Genomic DNA, 21,453 nt, shown 5'->3' with positions numbered 1-21,453 from the left:
GCGGAGCTCATTGACTTCTATAAGAGAGTCTTCTGGGCGTGCTATGTGACCTGTGCTGAGGTCAGGAGGGAGCAGATAAGCTGTAATATCACATATTGTGAAGGGTGGACCCTGTACTGTCTGTACACAGAGGTGATATAATCAGATGACCGCCGTAAAGTGATCTGTGCGGACCAAGAAGTGGTTGGATAACCCCCTTAAATATAGATATTTACATGTAAATTTAAAAATAACATCAAACATTCTTTAAAAATGCGTTAACATAAAGACGTGATTTAAACAATAGGTCATTTCCTGATAACACATTCCCTTGTTCCCGGCCGCCCCTGGGTGAGGCACAGAGGGGTCATAACAGGGTTCAGGCCGCCATACTGAAGTCATAGGAGGAACAGTGTCACAGCCGCCATCTCTTTGGAGCCCTTCGCCTCATATATCATGGCCTCTGCAGCAGACACGGAGCAGCTCGGCCTCTGGTGGCTGTAGGCTGTGGAGTGGACGACGGTAGAAGCTGTGGACGCCATTTTGGACGAGGGCAGAGGCGGCAGGCGCAGTAATAGGGCAGTGACGTTGCCGAGTGTCCTGACGTGCGCGCCTCCCCAGTGCCCGGTGCACAGTGACGCGCCTGCAGCTCCGTGACTGGCTGATCGCAAGATGGCGGCCTGCGGACGTGTCCGGCTGTGGTGCTGGCTGGCGGCGAGCGCGCTACTGGCTCTGCTCTTGTGTACGAGGGTCGGGGCCCAAGGAGCGGGGCCGGAGCCGGCGGCTGTGGGGGTGGCGGCGGCGGCTCAGCCTGCGGCCTCCCAGCCCCGCAGACTCCCCGGCATCAGACTGATCGAGGAAGAGGCCTGCCGGGAGGACATCACCCGCATCTGCCCCAAGAACTCCTGGAACAACAACCTGGCCGTGCTGGAGTGTCTGCAGGACGTGCGGGAGGTGAGCGGCGCCCCGAGATGTGCCTGCAGGGGGGGGCCCCGAGATGTGCCTGCAGGGGATGGGGGTCCGGGAGGACGGCGCCCCCCGAGATGTGCCTGAAGGGGATGGGGGTCCGGGAGCACTGCGCCCCCCCGAGATGTGCCTGAAGGGGGGCCCCGGGAGGACTGCGCCCCCCGAGATGTGCCTGCAGGGGGGGCCCTGGGAGGACTGCGCCCCGAGATGTGCCTGCAGGGGGGGCCCTGGGAGGACTGCGCCCCGAGATGTGCCTGAAGGGGATGGGGGTCCGGGAGGACGGCGCCCCCCGAGATGTGCTTGAAGGGGATGGGGGTCCGGGAGCACTGCGCCCCCCCCGAGATGTGCCTGAAGGGGGGCCCCGGGAGGACTGCGCCCCCCGAGATGTGCCTGAAGGGGGGGCCCTGGGAGGACTGCGCCCCGAGATGTGCCTGCAGGGGGGGCCCCGAGATGTGCCTGAAGGGGATGGGGGTCCGGGAGGACTGCGCCCCCCGAGATGTGCCTGAAGGGGATGGGGGTTCGGGAGGACTGCGCCCCCCGAGATGTGCCTGAAGGGGATGGGGGTTCGGGAGGCCTGCGCCCCCCCCCCAGATGTGCCTGAAGGGGAGGACTGCGCCCCCCGAGATGTGCCTGAAGGGGGGCCCCTTGGAGGACTGCGCCCCGAGATGTGCCTGCAGGGGGGGCCCCGAGATGTGCCTGAAGGGGATGGGGGTCAGGGAGGACTGCGCCCCCCCGAGATGTGCCTGAAGGGGGGGCGCCCCGGGAGGACTGCGCCCCCCCCCGAGATGTGCCTGAAGGGGGGGCGCCCCGGGAGGACTGTGCCCCCCCGAGATGTGCCTGAAGGGGGGGCGCCCCGGGAGGACTGCGCCCCCCCCCCCCCCCCCCCCCCCGAGATGTGCCTGAAGGGGGGGCGCCCCGGGAGGACTGCGCCCCCCCGAGATGTGCCTGAAGGGGGGGCGCCCCGGGAGGACTGCGCCCCCCCGAGATGTGCCTGAAGGGGGGGCGCCCCGGGAGGACTGCGCCCCCCCGAGATGTGCCTGAAGGGGGGGCGCCCCGGGAGGACTGCGCCCCCCCGAGATGTGCCTGAAGGGGGGGCGCCCCGGGAGGACTGCGCCCCCCCGAGATGTGCCTGAAGGGGGGGCGCCCCGGGAGGACTGCGCCCCCCCGAGATGTGCCTGAAGGGGGGGCGCCCCGGGAGGACTGCGCCCCCCCGAGATGTGCCTGAAGGGGGGGCGCCCCGGGAGGACTGCGCCCCCCCGAGATGTGCCTGAAGGGGGGGCGCCCCGGGAGGACTGCGCCCCCCCGAGATGTGCCTGAAGGGGGGGCGCCCCGGGAGGACTGCGCCCCCCCGAGATGTGCCTGAAGGGGGGGCGCCCCGGGAGGACTGCGCCCCCCCGAGATGTGCCTGAAGGGGGGGCGCCCCGGGAGGACTGCGCCCCCCCGAGATGTGCCTGAAGGGGGGGCGCCCCGGGAGGACTGCGCCCCCCCGAGATGTGCCTGAAGGGGGGGCGCCCCGGGAGGACTGCGCCCCCCCGAGATGTGCCTGAAGGGGGGGCGCCCCGGGAGGACTGCGCCCCCCCGAGATGTGCCTGAAGGGGGGGCGCCCCGGGAGGACTGCGCCCCCCCGAGATGTGCCTGAAGGGGGGGCGCCCCGGGAGGACTGCGCCCCCCCGAGATGTGCCTGAAGGGGGGGCGCCCCGGGAGGACTGCGCCCCCCCGACATGTGCCTGAAGGGGGGGCGCCCCGGGAGGACTGCGCCCCCCCGACATGTGCCTGAAGGGGGGGCGCCCCGGGAGGACTGCGCCCCCCCGACATGTGCCTGAAGGGGGGGCGCCCCGGGAGGACTGCGCCCCCCCGAGATGTGCCTGAAGGGGGGGGGGCCCCGAGACGTGCCCGAAGGGGATGGGGGTCCGGGAGGACTGCGCCCCCCGAGACGTGCCCGTAGGGGATGGGGGTCCGGGAGGACTGGGGCCCCGGGAGGACTGCGCCCCCCGAGACGTGCCTGCAGGGGGGGGGGCCGGGAGGACTGCGTCCTGATATGTGGCGGTGTGGTGTCACCCCCGATATGTGGCGGTGTGGTGTCACCCCCGATATGTGGCGGTGTGGTGTCACCCCCTCATGCCGCACCCCACTATGGGCCCGCGTGGTGTCACCCCTCATACTGTCTCCTCCGGGGTGGGCGGACTCCGGTTATTGCCTCTGGGAGCAGCTGAGGTGGTCATCGCCCCTCCCCCAGCAGCGGGAGTCTGTTAGTCTCTGTGGTGTCAAATTCCTCAGAGGGATCGGGCCTGTAGGCTCCATGATTAACTCCTTCATTTTTCCCCCCCTGTCCTGTGGAGACAACCAATGTGTGCACCATCCTAAGGCCCCCTGATGGGTGCAGACTACCTCCCTCTGGGGTCTCAGGTCGGCTCTCTGTGATATTTGGGGTGCAGCGAGGTCGAAGGGTCCTCATTCACGTTTGTACCGGGGCCCCTGTACTGTGGTGGATTCGTCGCAGTGGCGGCTGCCCCTCCTTGTGCCTTCAGTATACAGGCACAGGTGTCCGGGCGCAGCCACCCTGCGCCATGTCTGGGTATGAATCACATAAGACAGAAAAAGAAACTCGAGGGAAATAGCAGAGTCGGTAATTATATGGCGGGGTTATTTCTGGAGGACGCGCGCCGCTCAGCGCTGTGACTGACAGACCTCCGCATGGAGAGGGGTGCCGTCACCTGCGTCTGTGTCCTCGGACCGCCATGTTGCTGCGGTGTCTTACGGCGCTGTATGACCGCAGGTGTTGGCGGAGGGTATGGGCCGTGTGGTGCTGCTGCAGACTCCGGGGGATTATGGGATGTGCCCCCCTGCGCTGGTACCCTGACACCTCTCGCCCCGTAGTTGTCAGACTGGGCTCCTGGTCCCCCGCTGCCATGTGCAGCACACACCCTGCTCTGTGCCAGCAGTAAAATACCAGTAGATCCTGTTATCAGCGCTGGATATCCGCCTCGCCCGCGGCACACATCGCCCCGTCCTGCTGCATTCTTCCCAGTTATGGCCTGGTCTTTGGCTGTGTTCACACCCTGCAGATTTGGGCGGTATTGTGGAGCGGTGCCCGCCTTCCCCTTCTATCCCCTGTATTTACTCACCTGTCTGCAGTGTGTGAATACCCCCCCCCCCCCCCCCCCCAGCATTACTGTGGACCCAGGCCCATTATTTCCAGTTGCTCCCTCCATGTGGAGATTTTGTCTGGTATCTGACGGCGTGTGCCCCGCCCCCGCCCTGGACACCGTGCAGGCTGATAGCTGGGGGCGACATATGTTTGATGCAGCTCGGGCGATGTGGCGACCTATTACAGATCACATGGCTACACCCTGTCAATATGGCCGCTCACAACCACTGGCAGACGCGCTCACGTTGTAACGGATGACTGAAACTTGCCATCTCGGTGACGCCGCGCACCGTCGTTTATCTGTGCTTTCATTGTTTGTGGCCTATTTACACTGGTGTTTGGCCGCCATGTGACTGGCGCCGCTGGTCTGCAGCGGGCGCTCGTTACCGGCTCTGTCTTGTCGTCTGCTCTTGTACTAATGACTTCTCTTTCTCTGCAGGCGGACAACGAGATTTCCTCGGACTGTAACCATGTGAGTATGGCGGCTGCAGACACACTGCCTGTATACACTATATACTCCCGCTCCACCATCACATGTCCTGGCGTCCTCCAGGGCTGGACACGGTGGATGTGGTGCCACCATTCTGACATTCACTCAGTGGCTGGAATACCCCTGCGAACTGCCCCACATGTAGTTCTCCCTCTGCCCCCTCTACACAACAGTCTTGTAAAGGTTAATGGGCAGTGGAAGGCCTGGTCTACCATGTCCCCTATACAGAGGGGCACAGCACATATACCGCCCAGTATACCTGCACCTCGCTGTATAGGAAGGCCTGGTCTACCATGTCCCCTATACAGAGGGGCACAGCACCTATACCGCCCAGTATACCTGCACCTCACTGTATAGGAAGGCCTGGTCTACCATGTCCCCTATACAGAGGGGCACAGCACATATACCGCCCAGTATACCTGCATCTCACTGTATAGGAAGGCCTGGTCTACCATGTCCTCTATACAGAGGGGCACAGCACATATACCGCCCAGTATACCTGCACCTCGCTGTATAGGAAGGCCTGGTCTACCATGTCCCCTATACAGAGGGGCACAGCACATATACCGCCCAGTATACCTGCACCTCGCTGTATAGGAAGGCCTGGTCTACCATGTCCCCTATACAGAGGGGCACAGCACCTATACCGCCCAGTATACCTGCATCTCATTGTATAGGAAGGCCTGGTCTACCATGTCCCCTATACAGAGGGGCACAGCACATATACCGCCCAGTATACCTGCATCTCGCTGTATAGGAAGGCCTGGTCTACCATGTCCCCTATACAGAGGGGCACAGCACCTATACCGCCCAGTATACCTGCACCTCGCTGTATAGGAAGGCCTGGTCTACCATGTCCCCTATACAGAGGGGCACAGCACATATACCGCCCAGTATACCTGCGTCTCACTGTATAGGAAGGCCTGGTCTACCATGTCCCCTATACAGAGGGGCACAGCACATATACCGCCCAGTATACCTGCATCTCACTGTATAGGAAGGCCTGGTCTACCATGTCCTCTATACAGAGGGGCACAGCACATATACCGCCCAGTATACCTGCATCTCACTGTATAGGAAGGCCTGGTCTACCATGTCCCCTATACAGAGGGGCACAGCACATATACCGCCCAGTATACCTGCATCTCGCTGTATAGGAAGGCCTGGTCTACCATGTCCCCTATACAGAGGGGCACAGCACATATACCGCCCAGTATACCTGCGTCTCACTGTATAGGAAGGCCTTGTCTACCGTGTCCCCTATACAGAGGGGCACCGCACATATACCGCCCAGTATACCTGCATCTCGCTGTATAGGAAGGCCTGGTCTACCATGTCCTCTATACAGAGGGGCACAGCACCTATACCGCCCAGTATACCTGCATCTCACTGTATAGGAAGGCCTGGTCTACCATGTCCCCTATACAGAGGGGCACAGCACATATACCGCCCAGTATACCTGCATCTCGCTGTATAGGAAGGCCTGGTCTACCATGTCCTCTATACAGAGGGGCACAGCACCTATACCGCCCAGTATACCTGCATCTCGCTGTATAGGAAGGCCTGGTCTACCATGTCCCCTATACAGAGGGGCACAGCACCTATACCGCCCAGTATACCTGCACCTCACTGTATAGGAAGGCCTGGTCTACCATGTCCCCTATACAGAGGGGCACAGCACATATACCGCCCAGTATACCTGCATCTCACTGTATAGGAAGGCCTGGTCTACCATGTCCCCTATACAGAGGGGCACAGCACATATACCGCCCAGTATACCTGCACCTCACTGTATAGGAAGGCCTGGTCTACCATGTCCCCTATACAGAGGGGCACCGCACATATACCGCCCAGTATACCTGCACCTCACTGTATAGGAAGGCCTGGTCTACCATGTCCCCTATACAGAGGGGCACAGCACATATACCGCCCAGTATACCTGCATCTCACTGTACAGGAAGGCCTGGTCTACCATGTCTCCTATACAGAGGGGCACAGCACATATACCGCCCAGTATACCTGCACCTCACTGTATAGGAAGGCCTGCTCTACCATGTCCCCTATACAGAGGGGCACAGCACATATACCGCCCAGTATACCTGCATCTCACTGTATAGGAAGGCCTGGTCTACCATGTCCTCTATACAGAGGGGCACAGCACCTATACCGCCCAGTATACCTGCATCTCACTGTATAGGAAGGCCTGGTCTACCATGTCCCCTATACAGAGGGGCACAGCACCTATACCGCCCAGTATATCTGCATCTCACTGTATAGGAAGGCCTGGTCTACCATGTCCCCTATACAGAGGGGCACCGCACATATACCGCCCTGTATACCTGCATCTCATTGTATAGGAAGGCCTGGTCTACCATGTCCCCTATACAGAGGGGCACCGCACATATACCGCCCAGTATACCTGCACCTCACTGTATAGGAAGGCCTGGTCTACCATGTCCCCTATACAGAGGGGCTCAGCACCTATACCGCCCTGTATACCTGCATCTCATTGTATAGGAAGGCCTGGTCTACCATGTCCCCTATACAGAGGGGCTCAGCACCTATACCGCCCAGTATACCTGCACCTCGCTGTATAGGAAGGCCTGGTCTACCATGTCCCCTATACAGAGGGGCACAGCACCTATACCGCCCAGTATACCTGCACCTCGCTGTATAGGAAGGCCTGGTCTACCATGTCCCCTATACAGAGGGGCACAGCACATATACCGCCCAGTATACCTGCATCTCGCTGTACAGGAAGGCCTGGTCTACCATGTCCCCTATACAGAGGGGCACAGCACATATACCGCCCAGTATACCTGCATCTCACTGTACAGGAAGGCCTGGTCTACCATGTCCTCTATACAGAGGGGCTCAGCACATATACCGCCCAGTATACCTGCGTCTCACTGTATAGGAAGGCCTGGTCTACCATGTCCCCTATACAGAGGGGCACAGCACATATACCGCCCAGTATACCTGCACCTCACTGTATAGGAAGGCCTGGTCTACCATGTCCCCTATACAGAGGGGCACAGCACCTATACCGCCCAGTATACCTGCACCTCACTGTATAGGAAGGCCTGGTCTACCATGTCCCCTATACAGAGGGGCACAGCACCTATACCGCCCAGTATACCTGCATCTCACTGTACAGGAAGGCCTGGTCTACCATGTCCTCTATACAGAGGGGCACCGCACATATACCGCCCTGTATACCTGCGTCTCGCTGTATAGGAAGGCCTGGTCTACCATGTCCCCTATACAGAGGGGCACAGCACCTATACCGCCCAGTATACCTGCACCTCACTGTATAGGAAGGCCTGGTCTACCATGTCCTCTATACAGAGGGGCTCAGCACATATACCGCCCAGTATACCTGCACCTCACTGTATAGGAAGGCCTGGTCTACCATGTCCCCTATACAGAGGGGCACCGCACATATACCGCCCAGTATACCTGCACCTCACTGTATAGGAAGGCCTGGTCTACCATGTCCCCTATACAGAGGGGCACAGCACATATACCGCCCAGTATACCTGCATCTCACTGTACAGGAAGGCCTGGTCTACCATGTCTCCTATACAGAGGGGCACAGCACATATACCGCCCAGTATACCTGCACCTCACTGTATAGGAAGGCCTGGTCTACCATGTCCCCTATACAGAGGGGCACCGCACATATACCGCCCAGTATACCTGCACCTCACTGTATAGGAAGGCCCGGTCTACCATGTCCCCTATACAGAGGGGCACAGCACATATACCGCCCAGTATACCTGCATCTCACTGTACAGGAAGGCCTGGTCTACCATGTCCTCTATACAGAGGGGCACAGCACATATACCGCCCAGTATACCTGCATCTCATTGTATAGGAAGGCCTGGTCTACCATGTCCCCTATACAGAGGGGCACAGCACATATACCGCCCAGTATACCTGCATCTCATTGTATAGGAAGGCCTGGTCTACCATGTCCCCTATGGGAGCTGTCAGGGCTGAGTAGATGGTTGACTTCCCTTCTTGGGCACCTCCAGATACCTTGATCCTAAGCGGGGTATGTTCATGCCGTAGCTCCAGCGTTCGCTGTGCGCAGGGCACCTCTATACTAGCCCCAGGGCCGCGTGCTGCACCCAGTCATCTGATCGCTGAGGTCGGCTGATGTGTGATGGCCGCTGCAACGCTTCTCATTTCTGGGATTTCTGTTTTTCAGCTTCTGTGGAACTTTAAACTCAACCTGACAAAAGATATCAAGTTCGAGAATGTGGCCAAAGAGATCTGCAAGTCCACGCTGTCTGGGGTGAGTGCGCCCACGTCGTCTGTCCAGTCAGGCTACCTTCTCAAAACCTGACCAAAAGGGTCACATCAGGATCCATCCGTTCCGTTTGGGTGCGGTTGTGTGAAATCGAAACGGAACAAACCGGATCCGTCACTTAATACATTGAAAGTCAATTGGTGATGTATCTGGTTTGTTAGGATCCTAAAAAAACGTATCCAGTACGTGGCATTTATCATGTAGGTAAAGTTAATACAAGGCACTTACTAATGTATTGTGATTGTCCATATTGCTTCCTTTGCTGGATTCGTTTTTCCATCACATTATACACTGCTCGTTTCCATGGTTACAGACCACCCTGCAATCAATCAGTGGTGGTCGTGCTTGCACATTATAGGAAAAGGCACCAGCCTATATGAGCTCCCATGGTCCCGGCCACCAGAGAGGCTGACGCTATTTCCTATAGGATTGCAGGGTGGTCTGTAACCATGGAAACAAGCAGTGTATAATGTGATTGAAAAATGAATCCAGCAAAGGAGGCAATATGGACAATCACAATGCATTAGTAAGTGCCTTGTATTAACTTTCTCTACATGATAAATGTCACTTGCTGAAGTGTGAGGACCCCTTTAAGAATGCATGGGGACACAACAGAACCGTTTTGGCCCGGTTTTGAGATCCTCTGCTGCCAAAACGCATAAGTGAAAGTGGCCTTATTCTGGAGATTGGACGAGGGGTTCTAGGGAGGCAGGATTGGGGGGTCAGTGATGTAATCTGTGCCTTACCTTTGTCCTCAGCTGAAGGAATGTGCAGAGGAGACTCCTGGGAAGGGTTACGTGGTCTCCTGTTTGGTGGATCATCGTGCAAATATCACAGAATACCAGTGCCACCAGTATATCACCAAAATGACCGCCATCATATACAGCGATTTCCGCCTGATCTGCGGATTTATGGAGGACTGCAGGACTGAGATAAACACCCTGAAGTGCGGCAGTATCCGACCTGGAGAGAAGGTGAGTACTGGTGCTGTGAAACGCTGGCACCCATTGATAAGAGACATCTCTTCATTACTGGTTTACCCTCCTTGCCCAGGACCCTCACTCTCAGGGGGAGGTGGTCTCTTGTCTGGAGAAGGCCATTGTGAAGGAAGCAGAGGAGACCGATCCCCAGATGGGCATATCTGATAAGTGCAAACAGTCCATACTGCGTGTAGCTGAGCTCTCATCAGATGACTTCCATCTGGACCGACACCTGTACTTCGCCTGTAGAGATGATCGAGAGCGATTCTGTGACACTGTAAGTTATGGCTTCTGCAATAAAAAAAAGACACATTCATTTTGCACTTGCTTTGCTCCCAGTTCCATAGGTGACGGCGGCGCCCCCCTCCGCCTCCTGGGGCGGCCGGCGGCGCCCCCTCCCTCTGCCTCCTGGGGCGGCCGGCGGCGCCCCCTCCCTCTGCCTCCTGGGGCGGCCGGCGGCGCCCCCTCCCTCCGCCTCCTGGGGCGGCCGGCGGCGCCCCCTCCCTCCGCCTCCTGGGGCGGCCGGCGGCGCCCCCTCCCTCCGCCTCCTGGGGCGGCCGGCGGCGCCCCCTCCCTCCGCCTCCTGGGGCGGCCGGCGGCGCCCCCTCCCTCCGCCTCCTGGGGCGGCCGGCGGCGCCCCCTCCCTCCGCCTCCTGGGGCGGCCGGCCACACTATTTAGATAACTGCCAGCTAAATATATTGTGTTCTGTAAGCCACCGTCATGTCCAGGGAAGAGGTTGGACCAGAACACCTCATTAACACCAGATCGTCAGCTGGTTCAGCCATCTTTAGTCTTTCTTCTCATGGTGTCGCTTTCTGAATAGGTCCAGGCTGGCGAAGGAAGGGTTTACAAGTGTCTGTTCAACCACAAGTTTGAGGAGTCGATGAGTGAGCGGGTGAGTCTTGTATTCCGCATGATGCCGCCAGGCTGCTGTTTGCTCTAGTGGGAATTAATCCCTGTTCTTCCTGCAGTGCCGCGATGCCCTCACCACACGTCAGAAGCTCATCGCTCAGGACTACAAGGTCAGTTACTCGCTGGCTAAGTCGTGTAAGGCAGATCTGAAGAAGTATCGCTGTAATGTGGAGAATCACCCCCGCTCCAGGGAGGCCCGGCTCTCCTATCTGCTGCTGTGCCTGGAGTCTGCTGTACACAGAGGTGTGTGCGGGGGCAGGAGGGTGGGTTTTATGTCGGCACTTGAGATTCCTGTAAGCCTCTGTTGTCTGGCCCTGCACGATCACTAGTAAAAGGAAATGCATAGTAAATGCATCTAGAAGTGTCCCTAATGTAATATATGGAAAACCTAAATGTTTATGATCCTACATCCCAGACTCTTACTTAGGTCTTGGTACGTTCTCCAGGTCGCCAAGTGAGCAGCGAGTGCCAAGGAGAGATGCTTGATTACCGGCGCATGTTAATGGAGGACTTCTCTCTCAGCCCGGAGATCATCCTGAGCTGTCGTGGGGAGATCGAGCACCACTGCTCTGGTCTGCACAGGAAGGGACGCACCCTGCATTGCCTGATGAAGGTTGTGCGTGGAGAGAAGGGGAATATTGCAGAAAAGTGTCAGCAGGCGGTAAGCGAGAGCTTTGCTTTCATTTAATATTCAGGACATCGGCGCAGAACATCCGTAGTATGCTTGTCCGCCATTGTGATGGCATTCTCTTCTTGCATACAGTTGCAGACATTGGTGCAGGAGACAGACCCCGCCTCAGATTATCGTATAGACCGCGCCCTCAATGAAGCCTGCGAATCTGTCATCCAGACCGCCTGCAAGCACATCCGCTCTGGGGATCCAATGTGAGTGCCTGTCGGAGTATGGCTGTCTAGGGGCAGGGTTATAGGGTGTGACACTGAGCTGTGCATCCTCTTCTCCAGGATCCTGTCATGTCTTATGGAGCACTTGTATACAGAGAAGATGGTGGAGCAGTGTGAGCACCGTCTGCTGGAGCTGCAGTACTTCATCTCCCGGGACTGGAAGTAAGATGTGTGTGTGGCTGTGGTTAAAGCGGCTTCTTCGTGCTAGTTGACGTTACTAACCTCTGCTCCCTTTGCCAGGTTGGATCCCGTTTTGTACAGGAAATGTCAGGGAGACGCCTCGCGGTTGTGTTATGCCCATGGCTGGAATGAGACTAGCGATAATATACCGACAGGAGCCATCTTCTCCTGCTTGTATCGGCATGCATACCGCACAGAGGAGCAGGGTCGCAGGGTGAGTGTCATGAGACTGTGTACACAGCAGATCTTAAGATGAGGAATTTCTTTCTGTTGGGAGTTCTGAGAAGAAATTGCATCTGGTGTAGATCATGTGTGGAGATGTGGTGGACGTCCTTCTGCATTTCCCTGTCCGAGACCTGCCGTGTCATGCTGGTTTCTCTGCCCGTCCTTATAGCGCCTCCCCATTCTGGATGACCTAAGAATGGACCTGAATGGGGAGCCCATCCATGTAGTATTAGGAAATAGAGCTTGTGGTCCTTTAAATCTAGTGAACGCTCCAATCCCTTGGTTTCGGTCCATGCACATTGGCTTCAGATGGAATGTAATTTGACTTTGTTTTAGGTTCCCTATGTACTTGCTGCAAACCATTTTATTCGGTCTGACCAAAGATCACATTCTGTCCTCGCAGTTGTCGCGTGAGTGCCGCGCCGAAGTGCAGCGTATTCTTCATCAGAGGGCGCTGGATGTGAAGCTGGACCCCGCCATGCAGGCAAAATGCATGACTGAGCTGGGAAAATGGTGCAATGAGAAGACTGAGACAGGACAGGTAAGTGACCGTTCCAGTTATCTGAATTTTTATTTTTTTAACATTCTTTAGCGCTTTGCAGACATTATAATCTCTTCTTGTCCCCCAATGGGGCTCACACTCCAAGTTCCCTATCGGTATCTCTTTGGAGTGTGGGAGGAAACTGGAGAACCTGGAGGAATCCCACCCAAACTGCTTGCATGTGTTGTCCCTGGTCAGATTTGCACCGAGCCCCAGTGCTGCCCACGGCCCTCTTCCTGATAATGATTGCCTCTGGTCTGCTAACAATACACCGAATGCCGCCATCGCAGGAGGTGGAGCTTCTTGTTAATGCCGAGTGTTTCCTCTTAGGAACTGGAGTGTTTGCAGGATCACTTGGAAGAACTGGTACCAGAATGCAGGGAGATAGTGGGGAACCTCACGGAGCTGGAGTCGGAGGTGAGCGCATCACTGGATTAAGGAGCCAATACAAAGACATTAAACTGGACGTATGACTAATGATGGCCTTCATGTTTGTGCTTCCAGGACATCCAGATAGAAGCTCTTCTGATGAGAGCGTGCGAGCCCATCATTCAGGGATACTGCCATGTAGGTTGGCTTGTAGTCAGGGATGGGGAGTACTGGCATTATTGCCTCTTTGAATCGTGGCTTTCCAGGATCAGCGTTGGTTCCAGAGGCCGACGAGCGGGGGGTGCAGGATATATGGTGGGCTGGTGGTGTACCTTGTGCTGCACATCTTCATGCATGGTTTGTCTCCTCAGGAGGTGGCCGATAACCAGATCGACTCAGGGGACCTCATGGAGTGTTTAATCCAGAACAAGCATCAGAAGGAGATGAATGAGAAGTGCGTGGTGGGCGTCACCCACTTCCAGCTGGTAAGTGGCACCACACTCAACTCTTCATATGTTTTGGCGTTTCTTTATCTTAGCAATTCCTTTTTTTTTTTTGTTTAGATACAAATGAAAGATTTCCGCTTCTCTTACAAGTTTAAGATGGCCTGCAAGGAGGATGTTCTGAAGCTCTGCCCCAACATAAAGCAGAAGTGAGTGGCCCTGGAGGTCGCCCATGGCTGGGGCTACCCCGCTGTGATGCTCGTTGCCCGACCAGCAATCTCTGTGTAGCAGTGCAGCCATTGAACTGAATGGGGTTACAGCCCCTGAATATAAAAAAAAAATAATTGTGGTTTAGTGGCTGTTTTGCGACACTGCAATTATTGGTCATTTCGACAAGTGTTGCAACCAAGATCACCGTGTAGCTCAAGCCTTTGCTGCTTGATGTATTATCCATCAGTGTAAGTGTTACCTGAGCTCCACTATCTCTCGTGCAGGGTGGACGTTGTCATCTGTCTCAGCACCACAGTCCGGAACGATACGCTGCAGGACCTGAAGGAGCAGAGGGTGTCCTTAAAGTGCCGCAAGCAGCTGAGAGTCGAGGAGCTGGAGATGGTGAGATGTTCTTGTGTAGTGTAGACCACTAAGCCTAGGATCTCTCTTTTATGACGGCGTTAATGCTCATTAACTCCTGATCCTTTCCGCAGTCAGAGGATATCCGCTTAGAACCAAAGCTCTACGACTCCTGCAAAAGCGACATAGCTGCCCTCTGCCCAAGTGTGCCCTTTGGAAATGCTCAGGTGAGGCTGCCCCTTGCTGGCTGCTGTTGATGGATGCGCCTTTTTTAATTTTTTGCTTGCTGATCACGTGTCTTCCTTGTAGATTATTGAGTGTCTCAAAGAAAATAAGAAGCAGCTGAGCTCTTCTTGTCATCAGAAAGTCTTCAAGCTCCAGGAGACAGAGATGATGGATCCTGAACTTGATTACACACTCATGAGGGTCTGCAAACAGATGATTAAGGTGAGATGGCACCTCGCCAGTCACGCTGGAATAGTCACCCGCAACCCTCCTTGAACACTTCTAGTAACAACTCTGCTTGTGTCTCTTCAGAGATTTTGCAGTGAAACAGACCCCAAGAACATCCTGCTGTGTCTGAAGCATAACAAGAACACCGAGACCATGGACCCCAAATGTAAACAGATGATCACAAAGCGGCAGATCACGCAGAATACAGGTCGGTCTCATTCCCATCCTCTTCACATTGTGGGGTCTGTCTCCATCCCTGACCTTCCTCTCTATTCTAACAGATTATCGCCTGAATCCTGTGCTCCGCAAATCCTGCAAAGCGGATATCCCCAAATTCTGCCAGAACATTCTAAACGAGGCCAAAGACGACACTGAGCTGGAAGGCAAAGTCATCTCCTGCCTGAAGCTGAAATACGCCGACCAGGTGAGTGAGGAAAGGCTCCATTCCGGGACCCCCAGCCTTGGCTTGCGGAACCTTCATTTTTATTTTCTCCAGTTATTCCCTGCCCCGTCTCGTGTTGCTCCTATCCCTGGTTTGGCTGTTTGTGGCCATCATGTCATTGCTGGCGTGCATCACTTAGACTTCCTTTTTTCTGCGCAGCGTCTGTCTCCAGACTGTGAGGATCAGATTCAGGTAATAATCCAGGAGACGGCGCTGGATTACCGGCTGGATCCTCAGCTGCAGATGCAATGTTCTGAAGAGGTAAGTCTGGGAAGTTTTACCTTTTATGTGGCCGACCTTGTTGGCCTCATGTCATCATTGGTGTGACGTTATGGGACGTCTTTGCAGATTAATACACTGTGCGGGGAGGAGGCTGCAGCTCAAGAGCCTACAGGTCAGGTGGAAGAATGTCTGAAGATGAACCTGCTGAAAATAAAGGCTCCTCTTTGCAAGAAGGTAATCTCCAGACTACAGAGTATCTCCTAGAAGGGCAGGTGTCCCCCATTATGGCCCTGTGGTCAGGTAATGGTTAACACTGGTGTGTAACTTTTTAGAGTCCTGTTACTTAGGGCTCATTCACACGACCGTTGTTGTTTTGCGGTCCGTTTTTCACGGATCCGTTGTTCCGCATCTGAGTTTAGTTTTTTTTTCTTCTCTGATTTAAATCCTCTTCCGTTCTGTTATTGCACAAAACATATACGTATTTGATCCGTTTTTTGCAGATCGTATACAGAAACAGTAACTTATTAATCACAAACACATGAGCAATATGGGCTGGGCATAGCATTTCTACAGTATGGATCCGCAAAATACGGATGTGTTCCGTATTTTTTGCTGACCCATTGACTTGAATGGGGCCCTCGGACCGTGATTTTGCGGACAATAGCGGGACAGGCACTACTTTATTGCGGACAAACGGAATGCACACGGAGTAACTTCTGTATTTTCTACAGCCCCATTGAAGTGAATGGGTCCGCAAAAAAACTGAACGGAAGCGGAAAGAAAATACGTTCGTGTGCATGAGCCCCTTAGTCTGATGATTCTTTTTACAGGAGGTTCTGAACATGCTGAAGGAGAGTAAAGCGGACATCTTTGTGGATCCCGTACTGCACACTGCCTGCGCGCTGGATATTAAGCATCACTGTGCCGCCATCCCGCCAGGCAAAGGACGCCGTAAGTTTTCACTTCAGTCTCTGAGCGCCAGTGCTATAAAGAAGTGGCTGCATCCACAAACCACACAACTTTCTCTTTATGTTATATGTATTAATCAAAGATTTAGGCCCCATCCACACGACCCGATGTATTTTGAAGTGTCGAATCCGTTGCATATGGATGCAGAGAGCATTCGGTGTGCTTAACATGAGACTGAGCTTTGGGCTCAGTAGAAAGTCTGATTCTATCCCCTGCAGCGAAGAGAGTGCGTAATAGGAGCGTCTCTCTCCTCATTCTAGTGATCGTGGGGCTCTCGCTGCACAGACCCCTCGCAATTAAAACCTTTGATACGTAGCCATTATTTTTTTCTGCTGCGGTTTTGTTAGATGAAACTTGTCCAGATCTACCAGCAAATCCTGACAGACCGCTTGCCTTATGACGGTGTCTGTGCAGGTTACCATCAACCCTCTGCGTCATTTGGCGTCTAAATCCCTGGGAAAGCCCTTTTGCTGATGCCATGCTGTAGATTTGGAACCTGTTGTAGGATGACCCTGTGCAGAGGAGTAACCGCACTGTCTTCTCCCGCAGAGATGTCCTGCTTAATTGAAGCGCTGCAGGATAAGATGGTTCGGCTGCAGCCAGAGTGCAAGAAGAGACTGCAGGACCGGCTGGATATGTGGAGTTACGCAGCCAAGGTGAGGAACCTGTCAGCAAGTAGAAACCCAGAAGGTTACTCATAACTGATTATAGGAGGCCAATAACGCAAGTTATTTGAGCCACTATTTTGTCGTAAAAAAGTCACACATTATGTGCGCCATAATGTTTACCTTTTTTGGCTTCTCAACACTTTTCCAAAGTTGCATGAAAAAGGGTCAGGGCTTTGTGCTGCCCGCCGCATTGACTTTAACTTTCGCAGAGGTAATTGCTCAAGTCTATGCAGCCTGTAGCTGGCCCCAAGGAGAGATGCTACCCTACAAATCCTGACTTAGGCCTCTCCCCCAGTTAAGCCAGTCCTCTCTGCTTTGCACTGATGAGGGACAAACACCCCGAAACATCTGTCTGCAGATGAGATGCTGGCTTACGTGTAATATAGGGTCGAACATTGACGTATAGGATATCTGCCTTACATCCGGTGGCATTAGCTGCAAAGTTTAAGAGTTCATTTGCATCTCTTTCTGCTTTTCCGGACGTACGTTGTATGACGCTGTGCGGCCAGGAATTCTGGAGCTTCCCTTGGTCGCACAGGGTCTTGTAACTGATTATTACACGTGTGCTTCCTTCTAGGTGGCCCCGGCTGATGGATTTTCAGATTTGGCAATGCAAGTGATGACCTCTCCATCCAAGAACTACATCCTATCAATCATTATGGTGGGAGTTTGCGTCTTATTCTTTGGAGGCCTTCTGTGTGGGCGCATCACCAAGAGGGTGACACGAGAGATGAAGGACAGGTAAAGCAGAAGACCCCCTCCTACACCCCTCAGCAACAGCTTTGAGAAGCAGGGGGCTCTGGGGAGGGAGGACGGCCCTGTGTCCATGTGTACAGCTCTCTCATGCAGCCTGATCCCATCTTCCTCCTCCTCCCCTCCACTCCTTCCAGTGCGAGAGATGGAAGCAACTGCGGGGTCCCCTCTCCCCTTTTAGTTCAAGCATCCCATCTCCCCTGCTTCATCCATTCTGTCCTGATCAAGACCTCCAAAACATGGCTACTGTAACCAGAGACTGCAGGCCTTACTCCGCTGCACAGCCCCGTCTCCTAGTGCCGTTTTGCTTTATGTGGACTCCTTTTCTTTCTTTTTTTTCTTCTTTTGGGTGGGGGGTAGAGAGGAGACTGGGATTATTTTAACAATACGCCTCCTGAGTTGGAAGCAGTGCCTCAGCCACTTTGCATACCCCACCATGAGATGTGGAAGAGATTTTGGAGACTGAGCACTTTCAGAAGCTGTGGAGGTCTGCAAAGATGGATCCGTGCGCCTGGCTCTTGTGCTGCCAAATCTGCTCCTTCCCAGCGCCGTGTACACAAAACGGCTCCGAAGAACCCACTCTCGTCAGCTGCTCAGAAAGTATGTGACCCCAGCAGGAAGGAGGCAGCCATGACACTGGTTCTCCTCCATGCTGGTCCAGAGAAGCAGACACTACATCTGCTCCCGTCATGACCTGGCTTTGTCTTAATCTGACTTGTGTTTCTCCTGCTCCTCTCATTGTGAAACGTCTAATATTTATCAATTTTTTTTCTTTTTTACTCTTATTTTGCTTGTTGTGGTGCTGCCGTCTGGTTCCACAGTATGACTGAGTCTCTCCCCCCCTCCCCCACAGCAGTCAGTCTCATTGCTAGCCGCCCAGGCATCTAAGGGTTACACGTACGGACACTGTGGATGGTTGCACTCTCTGTTGGAGAATTGCACTACTGTGCCCTGCACCCGCCTCTCGTGCTCTGCTAGTCCAGATGGAGCCTTGCAGGGTGTTTGGGCTCAGTGCGTACCCCCATGTAAAATGTGAACACAACCAGCCTGCCGCTGGTACGATGCCCTATAGCTGTGGGGGAAGGGGGACATACAGGGCAAATTTTTAGATTCTGTGGCTTTTTCCTGAATGTGACCTGTTTCAGCATTGACGGTTATTGCTCCTCTATAAGTGCGCTTTCCTCTGATGACCTCGTTGCTTAACCCTTTGTCTTCCAGGATAGCCCTTGGTTTCTCTGTTTTCTTTCCCCTTTTGCAGAGGGGGTCCCTCCGTCTGTGCACCCTCTGCTACCAGAGATTTTCAGAAAACATTCCACTCTGCTCAGTATAGCAAGCGCCACAGCTACGGCCATTACCCCACCCGCTATAGGACCTGGATAAGGCTATGCAGACAAAGCCGCCATGCCCTGTCTATTGCAGGACTGCACTGGGGCTAGCACCCTGGGCAGCTGCTGCTGTATGATATGGCGTTATCCAGGGTGGTGCCGTCGCCTCCAGTGGAAACTTTTCACCAGTTGTTTTCTTTTCATCAGCTACAAGAAAATGTGCCGATAACTGCACCCAAGCCTGCAGCATAGTCCGACACTCCAAGCAAACCCCCTACTCATTAAAGCCAGGACTGCAACCACAGACCACCCCAGACCCCGTAACCGGCTTTAACTCCATCAGTCCTGTACTGCCGTACTGGTTGTGCAATATACACTGGAGCTAAGCCTGCTGTGCACAGGGAACCAGTCGCTTCCACATAACGAGTACATTTTCTTTCTGTAAATGGTTTTCCCCTTGTGTATAGATGACGTCATTCTCATCATGCTGTGTCATATTGAAATGTTACCGATGTTTAAGGAAAAATGTGCATTTTTTTTTTTTCTGTACAGAAAATGGGAAGATTTAATAAAAAACAAAAATGCTACCTACACACGTGTGCTGTCACTTGACATGAATTTAGCAGGGAACATGAGTCCTCAGATCGGTCAGGGTTCCCCTTTATTCCAGCTACAGATCCTTGTGCTCCTTGCAGCCAAAACAGCACAAAAATCATTTAAAGCCTTCTGGTCATTTGAGTGCCTAATGCACCTGATTTGTGTTACCTGTACCATATAGTTAAAGCGCACCCAACCTTTCGACAAGTTTTGCGTTACCCAATAGTCCAATGTGTGTGTACATGAGGCGCTGTTTCTGGCCACTATGACTTGGATCTGGCCTTTTTACCAGGTTCTCTCTGTGCATAGTGAATGGGTAGTGTCTAAACTCCATGCGCTGTAAGGACTCTGAAATTGTGGCTTTGAATGTCAAGTGACCCTGTGACATCACAAAGTCCCCTTGCGCCTCGCCCTAAACACCTACATTAGGGTTAGTTACTATTTTTGTATTATATGATTACCACCACCACCACAGTGCACAGGATGTAGATATTACCCTGCTGCTAAATCCCCCGGCTGGTTCAAATCCAGGCCACAGTTATGGATGAAGAGGTTGTGGTTTCCTCATCTCATCCAGATGAATCGGGTGTTAAAAAGTCCATCAGTGCAAATCGTGTGCATTTAAGAAAACTACCAAGACCTGAAGAGCCTCCATCTGAGGGTTGTCCAGCCTGTATTATATCCTAGCGGCCTCGCTTATGTCACAGTCCAGAGTTCGGTCTACAAGGGGTAAGCGCAGATTATCAACATCTTGGACATCCTGCAGGAAGGATTTGAAAAAGGCCATGGACCTTAAAAGTTTAAAGTTCGGCCATGTTTGTCCTTGTCACAATGTTCCTGGAAGGTTCTGCTAGAAAGAAACATTAATTTCTAATGGAAATCTGTTTTCCCTTAGTCCTAACAGCACAGTAATAGGTTATTTCTGCCCCATGTGCTGGTAGGACAGGTGGATAGTTTTATGAATATCAATGAATTCGAATTAACTCTGCCCCATCCCCAATAAAGGCTGGTGATCCCAATACCCATTGTTATTATCAAGGACGAAAATGGGGGCTACTGGGGGAAAACATTAACTTTAGAAATCAACGCTTCCCTTACGTCCTACCAGCGGCACCGTAATTGAGAATTAACAAGTAGTATCCCCACAGGGGGAAGGGTCCTCATGTAAAATGGAATTCAGGACCGAACACCCAAAGGCAGAACTTTCTGAAATCTGGGCAGACCACCTATAGTGGTTAAAGAATGTTGGGAGTGAGCTCCACGAAGCTGCTCTACAAATCTGATCCAGTGGAATCAAACTTCATTCTGTCCAGAAGGTGAAAACAAAACTGGGACGATCCAACCCTTACATGAAAAGGAAAATTGTTTCCCTGATCCATCTACTCACAGTAGACTTTGAGGTCTTAGACCCCCTTTTTCCTGCATGAAAAAGAACTAAAATGCTCTCCTCTTTCCTGAAATCCTTGGTTTAAGTCAAGTAGATTCTCAGACATCTAGAAATGTCTAGGGTATGTAATTTTTCCTCTTAAGAGAGGAGTTCAGACACGAAAATTTAAGAGAAATAATCTGATTAAGGTAAGTAAAAAATTGAACTTTAGGCAAGAAACCTGGAAGGAATCTCAGCAGTAACCTATCTGGCTGGAATGTAATGTATGGTTCAGCTGATAAGAGCCTGCAGCTCTCCTGTTCTCTTGTGATGACAAGTGAAAACATAATCTTCAAGATGGGTATTTGAGGCGAACCTCCTCAAGAGGCTCACGGGGTGCATCGCATAATTCCTTTAAGGCTATATATAAATCCCACTGAGGAATGGTTTGAGGAACGCAGGTCTTCACCTGGCAGCACCCCTGAGGAACCTTTTGACAAGAGGGTTACGGGCTAATGATGTAAAGAAAGTATCCGATATGGCCAAGATCTGGACTTTAAGCGTAGCCACACTAAGGCCCTTGTCTGTTCCATCTTTCAGAAAATCCAGATTCTTTGTAAGTGGAGGGTAAAGGAA

General features: G+C 53.7%; 1 protein-coding gene across 1 annotated transcript; it reads left to right on the top strand.

The window, feature by feature from the left end:
- The first annotated feature begins 548 nt into the window (after positions 1 to 548).
- GLG1 (golgi glycoprotein 1) lies at positions 549 to 19,366 on the top strand. Its single transcript, XM_040408862.1, has 27 exons — positions 549 to 933; positions 4,533 to 4,565; positions 8,797 to 8,883; positions 9,657 to 9,872; positions 9,952 to 10,155; positions 10,703 to 10,774; positions 10,851 to 11,034; positions 11,238 to 11,452; positions 11,555 to 11,676; positions 11,755 to 11,856; positions 11,935 to 12,088; positions 12,503 to 12,640; positions 12,971 to 13,057; positions 13,145 to 13,207; positions 13,381 to 13,494; positions 13,573 to 13,661; positions 13,947 to 14,064; positions 14,157 to 14,249; positions 14,332 to 14,469; positions 14,560 to 14,683; positions 14,757 to 14,899; positions 15,077 to 15,178; positions 15,266 to 15,373; positions 15,970 to 16,090; positions 16,658 to 16,764; positions 17,354 to 17,517; positions 19,062 to 19,366. Exons 1-27 carry the CDS (start codon positions 652 to 654, stop codon positions 19,081 to 19,083), a joined length of 3,402 nt encoding a protein of 1,133 aa, XP_040264796.1. The 5' UTR covers positions 549 to 651; the 3' UTR covers positions 19,084 to 19,366.
- The last annotated feature ends 2,087 nt before the right edge of the window (positions 19,367 to 21,453 follow it).

Source organism: Bufo bufo, chromosome 10 (genome assembly GCF_905171765.1).
Source record: "Bufo bufo chromosome 10, aBufBuf1.1, whole genome shotgun sequence".
Lineage (NCBI taxonomy): Eukaryota > Metazoa > Chordata > Amphibia > Anura > Bufonidae > Bufo > Bufo bufo.
This window is presented reverse-complemented; position numbering and strand designations above follow the sequence as displayed.